This window comes from Patella vulgata, chromosome 4 (genome assembly GCF_932274485.2).
Source record: "Patella vulgata chromosome 4, xgPatVulg1.2, whole genome shotgun sequence".
NCBI lineage: Eukaryota > Metazoa > Mollusca > Gastropoda > Patellidae > Patella > Patella vulgata.
In genome coordinates this window covers 86,106,267-86,117,874 of record NC_065882.2, presented here as the reverse complement: position 1 = coordinate 86,117,874, position 11,608 = coordinate 86,106,267, and the positions used below count along the sequence as shown (strand labels likewise).

The 11,608-nt window shown below is 39.9% G+C and overlaps 1 protein-coding gene across 1 annotated transcript in view; it reads left to right on the top strand.

Annotated features, from left to right (window-relative positions):
- The first annotated feature begins 6,756 nt into the window (after window positions 1-6,756).
- LOC126817253 (cartilage matrix protein) overlaps window positions 6,757-11,608 on the top strand; it is a 15,455-nt gene continuing 10,603 nt past the window's right edge. Inside the window, exon 1 of the mRNA XM_050544063.2 lies at window positions 6,757-6,834. Within this exon, the coding sequence (XP_050400020.1) occupies window positions 6,805-6,834 (30 nt within the window). The 5' untranslated portion in view covers window positions 6,757-6,804. The remainder of the gene's footprint in view (window positions 6,835-11,608) is intronic.

Sequence of the window (11,608 nt, the reverse complement as noted above, 5' to 3'; positions counted from 1 at the left end):
AGACGCGGGTAGTGGATAATCCGAGAATTTAATTAGGATTCGCTATTTGTAATAAATAGTAAGCGATTAAAGACAACATCGTCGTATGTATGCAATGAATTATCCCCTAACTCCCAAGACGTGACGTAAACATGACCTGGTTTGATCGAATTTTAATAGCAGGGCATTCCTTCGCAATTACAATGTTTGAGAAGGATTTGAAGCATAATTATGACAAATTAATTAGTTTGAATATGTTTTTGGTCCATATATGCCATTAAATCACCCAGTTTGTACGCGGGAACCCATCTTTAAAAGACACGTTAGGTAAGATTTAGACAAAGATCAGACCGTTCTCACTATAATATTTCAAAAATAGATAATGCAAAATGAATAATATTGAAAAAAAGCATTTAAATTACTTTATTGTGAGCAAAAATATAAATGGTTGTAGTTTTGACAAGATGTGTGCACTGGTCATTCGAGTCTTAGCCTCGCTTTGCCATTAAGTGGCTGAACCGTTCTAATCTACTTAAAATACGAACCACCAGATGGCATCGAGAGTTGATTATGGCCTTATGTAACATTTCAGTCCTAAAGAAAAACCTGCAGTAGTCAGATTTAGCTCTTGCATAATGTATGTTTAACATCGTAAACATGAAGCGTCGGGTTCAAGCCAGGCCCTGTACGACTGACAAGGTATATCAGGCTGTAAAGATATCCAGGGATCGACCCCGAGATCATACTGTATGACAGATGCCCGTCTGCATTAGCCCAGAGGTGTGGGGGGGGGGGGGGAATGGCCGAATGGTTAGCACGTGCGCTGTATCATACGGTCTGTCATTGAGTCAACTGGCGGGGTTTCGACTCCCCCGGTTGTACGTCACAAGGAGTAGGGGTCGCCTGTCCAACCTCGTGGGTTTTCTCCGGATCCTCCGGTTTCCTCCCACTGCTAAAGACCCCTACGCGCAAGCGAATTATTGAAATAAAATTGAACCAGTTTGTGTCGAGTGGACGTTACCCCCCCCCCCCCCCCCCTCTCTCTCTCTCATTAGCCCAGGTGGAGTAGAAAAGTTTGGACGTTAAACAAAATGTTATTTTCAATTTCACCTACGTTAATACTATATGTTTACATATCGCGATATGAGACAAGGGCCCTGATTGTTGAGTACATGTATCATCACCCAAAATACTATGTTTGCATATATGATATTAAACAAAGGCCGTGATTGTTCGGTACATGTATCATCACCCAATACCGTGACCCACATTATAGATAGGTGATGACCCCCACCCACCTACTCGGGATAAGATGGCCAGGAAATAACTAATGTAGATCTCATTCAAGTTAATCTTCTACAAACATAAATAATAACTAAATAAATATTGGTTTTGTTTAAGAATAATGTTCTGTGGGTAAGATGGTGTACCAGATATAAAGATAACAGATTGTAACGATTTAACACCCACTCAACAATAAAACTAGACGACATGTTACCATTATATATATTTTACTCAATGACACGTTTTCTTTCTACGATAGATTTACTTTATACAATTCCCTAATCGAAAGATTTTCTTTACATATTTTACAAAAGGGCAGAGAGAGAGATAGAGAGAGAGAGAGAGAGAGAGAGAGATGGGGTTTAACGTCCACTCGACATAAACGATGCATTGTTTTAGATATTGTATGAGAGCTGACTGAAAAGTTCTACATATTCTACATAGTCCCCTTTCAGGTGTACACAATTTTGTCAAAGATATTGCAAGGCCTGGATGCCAGCCAGAAAGAAATTTTCTTCAGCCAGGCACGTCATCATTACTAATTCCCTTTTTCATTTTTGGAAACAGGTGGAAGTCTGACGGGGGAAAATCTGGCCAAAATTTATTAGGATCTGCTTCAAAACGGTGCAGATTGTCACGGGGCGCCAGGAATCTAACATGTTTCAAGAGCTTTCAGAAACTATTGTCATTCCTAACTCGTCGGCTTAACGCACTTAAGAGAGATGACCACTACAAATGACAATATTATGTCGAGTGGTCAATCGTCGATTAGCCATCACCATTTCATGCACCCGGGTAATGTTTTCTTGAATCGTTGATGGCCTGCCAGGATGCAGGTCATCGTCAAGGCTCTCTCTGCCATGCTTAAATTCCACAGCCCACTTCTTTACTGTGTAAATGGAAGAGGTATCATCCCCTAAAGTGGAGACTGTGTTAATCCGTTCAGTTACAAGTACTTGATGACTGTCCAATAGCTAGTTTTCCCCATTTCTGGTGATTTCAATGCGTAGGTTCACAAAATGGTCTGGTACGAATATAATAATAACACTACAATTACAGTTTTTATGTCTATGATTCATTCAATGATTGTACTTGTTGGTGGCAGAAGGTCGTTTCAACCCAAATGATCTATCCTTTTCAGACTTAGAACTTTTCATCCAGTCCTCGTACTAGGCAAACATCTTCTTTATATGTTTTACTCTCAATAAAAATAATGTTTCAAACGTAAATAAGTCACCCGCCATAATTGTTTTCATCATGGGTGACTGAGATTCATCTTTTCTGTGAAGAGTTCCACATTTATCGTACCAGGGTCAATTCGTGATTTTTTATTGCGGACTGGAACCGGTACCGAGAAGTGAAAACGCTGCTATAGCCAGGTGAGTTTTCTCCGGTTTCTTCGACTCAGGTGGTGTTGGTTCTTTAATGTCCGTTTCCACTAAAAGTGATATCGCAGACCTCTTCGACCCCCCCCCCTCTCCCTCTCTCTCTCGCTCTCTCTCATTTAAACATGTTTTTCAAAGCTAGAATATTCAAACACCTGTTTTATTATATATGATATACACCTGTATAATAACACCTGACAGGTATATACAGGTATACAGGTATTTCTGTTTATTATATAGCTATATCATCAGGTAAAGATGTTCATCAATGGTAACTAAACAAATAGGAATTCCAGGAAGTCCGTCTGCTACTCTCATCCCGGACGAACCATCTGATTCACCCCCACCTGCTCCGAACAAATTTTCGGAAATGACATGAAATGAAATGAAATGAAATGAAATGAAATGGAGTTTAACGTCCTACTGTTCTGCTCCAAACTGGGCTAATGAAGACGGGCATACGCCATACAGTGTGCTATGAGGGAAATTTTGCCCGGGCAGCGGCGCTACGGCCTACTCTTATATAGAATTCCAACTGCCAAGGGATCTTTTACGTGCACGCCAATGTGTACACGGAATCTTCGGATCATGATAATAACAAGCGTATGAATCATTTTATTTATTTAAGGAAATTTCTCACATGTTCAAGGGAGATATTGTGTTTGTATTTTCATGTTTTAGCACGTGGTATTGTGTAGTAAATATGACCCGTACGTGTGTAGGTTGCTACTGATCCGATTGTTAACATTTACATTTTAAATTCCTCAACAACCGAAGTAATTGAGTCAATGTTTAACTTCTGGTGTTTTCGATAGAATGAATCGCACGCCTACTCATAAACCCCCGGACTTTCAACGTTTTTTTGTTGAATAGATAGGGGAGTTGGATGGCCGGTTGTACGTGACAAGGAGTAGGGTCGCCTGTCCAACCTCGTTGCTTTTTCTCCAGGTCCCCCGACCCCCCCCCCCCCCCATTGCTAAAGACCGAAATGACCAAGTCTCTTTCTTACATGTGTATTGCTAGGGAGGAGATTTTTGTCCATACATGGGCGTGTCTATCTATTCATCACCATTTGTATGTAGGATACGATCAAACTAAATGAGACAACAGCTCTTGACCTTCTTCATTAGCCCAGTCCGTACAGAAAAGTAGGACGTTAAACACCATTTCATTTTATTTGCACAATGCAATACATTTAGACACTTTACGTTGTCATCTTTTAGAAGTTTCTGATAAATGTTGAAAGATACTGTCGTACACCGTGATAACAGAATGTGCGCATGTGCCTATATAATATATACGATATAGTAGTATTAACGTGTCTCTACACGCCTATTGTGTAACCTATATATCATCATGATAGACTTGTTAATAATAAACACTACATGTTAAAGGTACACTCCCGAACAATTATAACTCTTAACCCCCAACGGGGGGTTGGGTGGCCGAATGGGTCAAGAAATGTGCGTTAGATCACCAGGTGGCGCTGTTTCGATTCTCCGCGTGTACGAGATAAGAAATAGGGCCGCCTCTCCAACACCACGGGGTTTCTCCTTGTCTCCCGGTTCCCCCCCCCCCCCACTGCTAAAAGACCTCTACACGCAAGCGAATTATTAAAATAAGGTTAAACCATGTTTTAGTCCCGAAATCACCTAGTTTGTGTCGGTTAGACGTTAAACCCCATTTCTCTCCCTCTCCCCTAACCCCCAAGATTCTCGCTAGTTTTGTTTAACGTCCTACTGTTCAGCACGAACCGCCCACTGTGCTACGGTGTACTCTTATTCCGATTTCCAACTCTCTGGTCAGCTCATTTAGTTATACGCAGAATGTGATTGGTCAACTCCAGACCATTCTGCCAATCAAAATCCATGAACAATCCTGTGAAAGGCTATAATTTTGGGGAATTTTTATTTGATGCATTATCAAGGCAAGTGGCTGTCTGATTAAAACATAAATCCTATTTCGGTTCCTTTTTTATAGTTCAAAATGTCATTTTACTTGTCTTTACTACACTAGGATCTGGAAGAGTTGTCATAGTTGATGTGGAGGATTAGCCAATGAAAGGGTCTGTTACGTTGAGTTTTTTTGCGTGAGTTGCATGGAACTGTGGGTAACCAACTATAAACATCAACGCTGATTGGTTAATCAAATGTCTGACGTCATAGAGTCAAAAGTCGTTGGCATGACCTCTGACCGGCCAGAACTTCATTTAATATAAAAAAAAAAGTATTAAAAAAAAAACGCAAGTAAATATAGATGTGTACTTTAATCCGATTGGGCGAGTGGTAGGTATTATAATGTTTTCGTCTCTAGCTCAGGTTCTAGTGTTGACCGAGACAGTTCCAAGGAATTCTCCTGTCCGGTTTCTCCTTGTCAGCGGTGCAGAGCGTGGGGCCTGGGGATAAACAGTGTCTAGTTGTACGGATGTAAAGATAAACCAAGGTCCTTCCTTGCACATGTTGGCATGGACGTCAAAGAACCCTTGACAGTGGGGAGTCGATGTGGTCTTTGGTTTAAAACGTATTAGGAACGCTAACTAAAAAAAAAAGATTTGTTAACTGGATTTCAAGAACTAAATATTTGTAGTAAAACGACAGAAGTACGCCCATGTTAATAACATGTATGTAAATACATAAAACATGTGCGGGGGGTTGAATGGCTGAATGGTTAGCGTGCGTGCGCTGTATCATAAAGTCTGTCATTAAGTCAACCGGCGTGGTTTCGATTCCCCGGTTGTACGTGACAAGGAGTAGGGTTGCCTTTCCAACCTCGTGGGTTTTCTCCGGGTCCTCCGGTTTCCTCCCACTGCTAAAGACCCGTACGCGCAAGCGAATTATTGAAATAAAATTAAACCATACGTTAGTCCCGACATGATTTATTGAAATAAAATTAAACCATACATTAGTCCCGACATGACCTAGTTTGTGTCGAGTGGACGTTAAACCCCATTTCTCTCTCTCCCTCTCTCTTTCTCCCTCTCTCTCTTTCTCTCTCTCTCTCTCTCTCTCTCTCTCTCTCTTTCCTCTCTCTCTCTTTCTCTCTCTCTCTTTCCTCTCTCTCTCTCTTTCCTCTCTCTCTCTCTCTTTCTCTCTCTCTTTCTCTCTCTCTTTCTCTCTTTCTCTCTCTCTCTTTCCTCTCTCTCTCTCTCTCTCTTTCCTCTCTCTTTCTCTCTCTCTCTTTCTCTCCCTCTCTCTCTCTCTCTCTCTCTTTCTCTCTGTCGGTCTCTCATAAAACATGTGCAAAGATACTTGGGAGTCACGGTGGCTAAGTGAGTAAGACGCTGGAGATCCCGGGTTCGCTCCCGGTGCTGGTCGAGAAAGTTCATCCAGATTTTCCGGCGTGGTTCCCCTTTGTCAGTGGTGCAGGACAGAGGGCCTGACAAGGACAGTTGTCTAGTCGTTCGGATGGGACGAAAAACCGAGGTCCCTTGTACACATTGGCGTACATGTAAAAGATCTCTTGACATTTGGAATTCGATATAAGAGTAGGCCGTAGTGTCGCTACCCGGGCAAAATTTCCCTCATAGCACACTGTATTGCGTATGCCCGTCTTCATTAGCCCAGGTCAGGAGCAGAACAGTAGGACGTTAAACCCCATTTCATTTCATTTTATTTCTTCATTTCCCAGAATACTTTAAATATTAATTCTATCGAACAATGATTTTTTGTTCTGGATCGTAACTAATTTTCGGAATATATACAATATGTTCAAAGTATAGGTAAAGTATCAATTCTTCTGAAAAATAAACCTAAAAACGATTATAATACACGATTTGTTTTATTGAAAGGTGGTATCAGATGTTATAGACATTTTATTCTAAATGTTAACAAATTCTAGAAATCCATTTAATAAAATAGATTCGTTATTTATGGCGAATGATCGGAGCGGTTGCTTTAAACCGCCACCACAGTCAGACCTCACTGTCGTAACACGTCATACCGGAAATCCTCTCACCTTCCATATATGGAACGGAGATACTATCTATGTCCAGTGTTTTAATTCCTTGTGGCACGTGTGTTAGAAACCACGTGGTATATGATTGACAGGCGAGGGTATGGTGTAAATTATATAAATAGAATAAGAGAAACGAATCTTGTATTATTTGTGTAAAGATTGTAAAACGAGCAGCAAGATTTAAAAAATAACTTACACAAGAATGGAGATGGGTGTATATTTTATTTTTGCGGTAAGTCAATATTATTTTATAATTACTTTATTAAGTTTCTGATCGCATGTTATGTCCGAAGTAATACCGGAGATTTAAAGTCTTAAAGTCTTGTTTCTGTGTCAAGTACTTTGTGGCCAAAAGCCAATGGTACAAAATGTTTACAATATAAAAAGAGAAAAAAACAACAGCACATAATTAATCTCAATATAAATGGAGAAATCAAACAACACACATTATTTATGTTGGTTATATTGATAGTAATTCTTCCCTTATTTCCATACCTTTTTTGATATATACACAAAGATTCTTAATATCATTTTCGTTTTTACATTGGAATAACGACCTCAATTTCATTTCGTTTGGTGATGAGTGGCAATAGTTCTGTGGTAAGACAAGACCCGATTGTCCCGAGGGAGAGAGGGAAATGGGGTTTAGCGTCCACTCGACACAAACTAGGGCATTTCGGGACTAACACATTGTTCAATTTTATTTCTATAATTCGCTTGCGCGTAGGGGGCTTTAGCAGTGGGAGGAAACCGGAGGACCCGGAGAAAATCCACGAGGTTGGATAGACGACCCTACTCCTTGTCACGTACAAGCGGGGAATTGAAACCACCCCTATAATTGGTCTTTAATTTACTTTTATCTGACGTATTTTATATTAATTCCCACTGGACCAACTTTTTTCATATTCCTCTTCTCTCCCCTCTCCCACGGTTTTCCATCCCATCCGAACGACAACGAATGACTGGACGCTGTTCCTTGACAGTTCCTGGTCCTGCAACGAACAAATAGCCGCTATTTTTTTGACAGGTTCTTGGTGCTGAACCACTAACAAGCGGAAACCAAACAAAAAATTCCCGAATCCAGCCCTACTCCCTCTGCCACCATGGTCCCCTCATTAGTTTTCTTTATGTTAATTTTTATGAGAATTTTTTGTCGGAAATCCCCCCATACGCTACAGAAAGTTATCAATATCGACTATAAAACTACTGAAATAATGACACGGACTTGAAGGTTGTAGTTAAAATGTTAATTTAAATTTATCGATTTATTATGTCTTATCATTGGGTAGCCAGGATATCTCCCATACTCAAACCACTCTTCACGATATCAAGATTTATTTATATCTTGTTTAGTGTGTGGTATTTTATATATAGGCCTATCTTTCTTAACAGGTGTTCAAAAACATTTAGCTAGGCCTACATGTTTTATAAGACGTGGAATGGCATGGGTTTTAACGTCTTACAGAGATAATGATAATCTTCTTCCTCTCGTTCTTCTGACGATGCTCTCCAAAAAGTCCAAGATTCCGTCAGTTCCGGTACATGAAACTTGTCATGCTTGTTCTTTGGACATTTGCCAATCGAGTGACCTCCCTTTTTTGATATGACGTCACAATTCCAAGACGGCTGTGATGACATCATGGCTGATTCCTGGTAAATATGGTATTCTCCAGGGCCGAGACGTTTCTGCGTTCTCCTCAAAGTTGTCTTTTACATGCACGCGAACAAGTACACAGACGATTTTCATGCTTTTGACTCACTCTTGCGGAACTAAATGATTCTGAATAACACGTCAACACCAATCGCCAAAGATGTACCGGTGATAAAGAGTAAGCGGAAACCACGCTCTCCGGGCAAAATTTTCTTCATAGCACGCTGTATGGTGTGTGCCCGTCTGCATTAGCCCAGTAGGAGCAGAACAGTAGGACGTTAAACCCCATTCCATCTCATTTCATGTCACGTGGTGAATAGAGGTAATTATGGGTGTGTGTTAATACATGAATTCACCCACCAGGGTATTATAAACACGATAAGGGAAATATTTTAAATGATAATTCTGAACAATTTTACTTATAATATTTTGATAAATAAAACCGCTATAGCAACATGATTTAAAGTTTTATGACCAGTTTGGTATTTTTCAATTATATTTTTTTTTATCCTATTAGTTACGCCTTCATGGTATTATTTGATAGCCTCATATTCCATGCACATTCCATACATGACTTTATACAATATGTAAACATGACTTTATACAATATATAAGCTTATTACAAAAAGAAATGTGGTTTAACGTCCTATTTGTCTGTATGAAACATGCTAATGAAGACAGACATCGAATTCCAAATGTCAAAGTTTCGTTTATGTGCAGACTGGCGTGGTTTTGATTCTCCCGGTTGTTATGTGACAAGCAGTAGGGTCGTCTGTCCCACCTGGTGGGTTTTCTCCCATTGCTAAAGACCCCGACGCGCAAGCGAATTATGGAAATACAATTGAACCATATGTTAGTCCCCAAATGCCCTAGTTTATGTGGAGTGCTCTCTCTCTCTCTCTCTCTCTCTCTCTCTCTCTCTATCTATCTATCTCTCTCTCACGCCAATGAGTAGACCAGCACATTTTTCTTACCAGTCCTCCGTCCTGTACCACGCCAGGAAATCCCGATAAACTTTCTTAGCCACAGCCGGAGTCGAACCCGGGATTTCCTGATTAGCTAGCCCGCGCCTTATCACTGAGCCACCAATTCCTTCCGGAATTACAACATTATTTAAATAAAACCACCCTTATAAATGTGCTTGAATGCCATTATAACATACGATTCAGTCATTTGAAAATGGGGGTTTGGATGGCCGAATGGTTAGCACGCGCGCGCCGTACCATAAGGCCTGTCATTGAGTCAACTGGCGTGGTTTCGAATCCTCGGTTGTACGTGACAAGGAGTAGGTCGCCTGTCCAACCTCGTGTGTTTTCTCCGGGTCTTCCGGTTTCCTCCCACTGCTAAAGACCCCTACGCGCAAGCGAATTATTGAAATAAATATAATCCATATGTTGGTCTCGAAATGATCTAGTCTGTGTCGAGTGGACGTTAAACTCCATTTCTCTCTTTCATTTGAAAATGTTCCGATGGGACGAAAAATCTAAGTCCCATGGATACGTAGGCGTGCACGTAAAAGTTACAGTTGAAATTCGCCATAACAGTAGGTCGTAGCGCCGCTGTCTGGGCAAACTTTTCGTCATAGAACGGTTAGATCTAATTGATCTCAGCGACCTTGACGAATAGATCAAATAGATCAAGCCGTCATAGAACACTGTATTGCGTATTAACCCAGCCGGAACAGAACAGAAGGACGTTAAACCCCATTTTATTTTACTATTGGGCACTAGATAACTTATGAAATCCTCTTACTATTTACAGGATTTTAACTTCATTTTATTGATCCTTTGTCTTAGATTATTCTATACTTTGTCAAAAAAAGAAACGCATAAACGAAATGTTCGTGGAGTTATTTCTTTAATACAAAGTGGTATAATATTGATATTTAGGATCATATCACAGTCAAATTTGACATGCCAATGTGACTAATGTTCTTATGGACCGACGAAAGTGGCAACATTTTCATAACCAAACAGCGTCGCACGAGGACATTGTAATCAGGGGTCTGTTTCACGAAATTTTAACTAAGATAAAATCCAAATTTTAGTAATTTGATTGGATAATATTAGATTGATTTTAGTGCTTAGCCAATCAAAATTGAAGTATCTACTAAAATTGGATTTTATCTTTGGTTAAGATTTCGTGAAACAGGGCTCTGTACCTCGTGTGGTCATCATGGGCATGCTACAATCACATTATTTTATAAACTTGAACCCTTTTCTTCTGTGCGTTTCTTATTGTTGACAATAAGGGAGATTAGATAAAGAGTTGGCAGTTCTCGCCGCAATAGTTAAAAAATAGAAAGCATAAATAGACTATGTTGAAAATTTAAGTCACATTGATCCACTTTGAACCGAGATATTAGCAATTTAATTTTTGGCCAAGCCTCGATCATCATTACTAAAGCCGGTACGATAAAAAACAAAGTCTCGATTATCCATTTTGACGATAAATTATCCATCACAAAATGTATTCAAATCCAGTTAACATCGCAGGCTGCAATAGGCAGATTTAGCTCTTATATAATGTACACGTATGTTTAATGACCTACACTGTATGACTGGTAGTATTTATATTAAAATATATCTACATTAAATCATGCTGGTCCCTTTAAATTGATAAAGATATCTAGATATGTACACCTGGAATGTCAGTGTACAAAAGGTGATATATTTACCTTTAATTTATTTATAATAAAAGATAATCATGGAGTTTGTGTGTAGGTATTATATATTTAAATAAAACCGCTGTGGAGTTTGTGTATGGGTATTATATATTTAAATAAACCGCTGTGGAGTTTGTGTATATTTGAGGATATATAAACATGTATAGATTCAGGATATTAAAGTGTATAATACTGTAGATTATAATATAAATAACATTATCACAACTAATATAATACACAGTCTCAAACATCTATTAAAGGGACATAACATTCAAAATAAACACTCAATCACACGGGTTATTAATGGTGGTTGTGAGGGCACCTGTCTCTCTATGAGAATGCCGCGGACATGACGAACATCCAGATTGCACAAGCCCGGTCTCGGACTTTACGAAACACCAAATTGTACAAGCCCGGTTCTGGAAGAGACGAACCACCAGATTGTTAAAGCCCGGCCCTGGCCGAGACGAACCACTCGATTGTACAAGCCCGGTTCCGAACGAGATGAACCACCTGAACAAGCCCGGCCCTGGTCGAGACGAACCACAAGATTGTACAAGCCCGGTTCCAGACGAGACGAACCACCACATTGTTCAAGCCCGGTTTCCATTGTCCGGGTGCAGTTTGTCGGGTCGTTCGCGTGAGACCTTGTCCACACTTGTGTATTCACATTAAAGAATTCCTGATAGT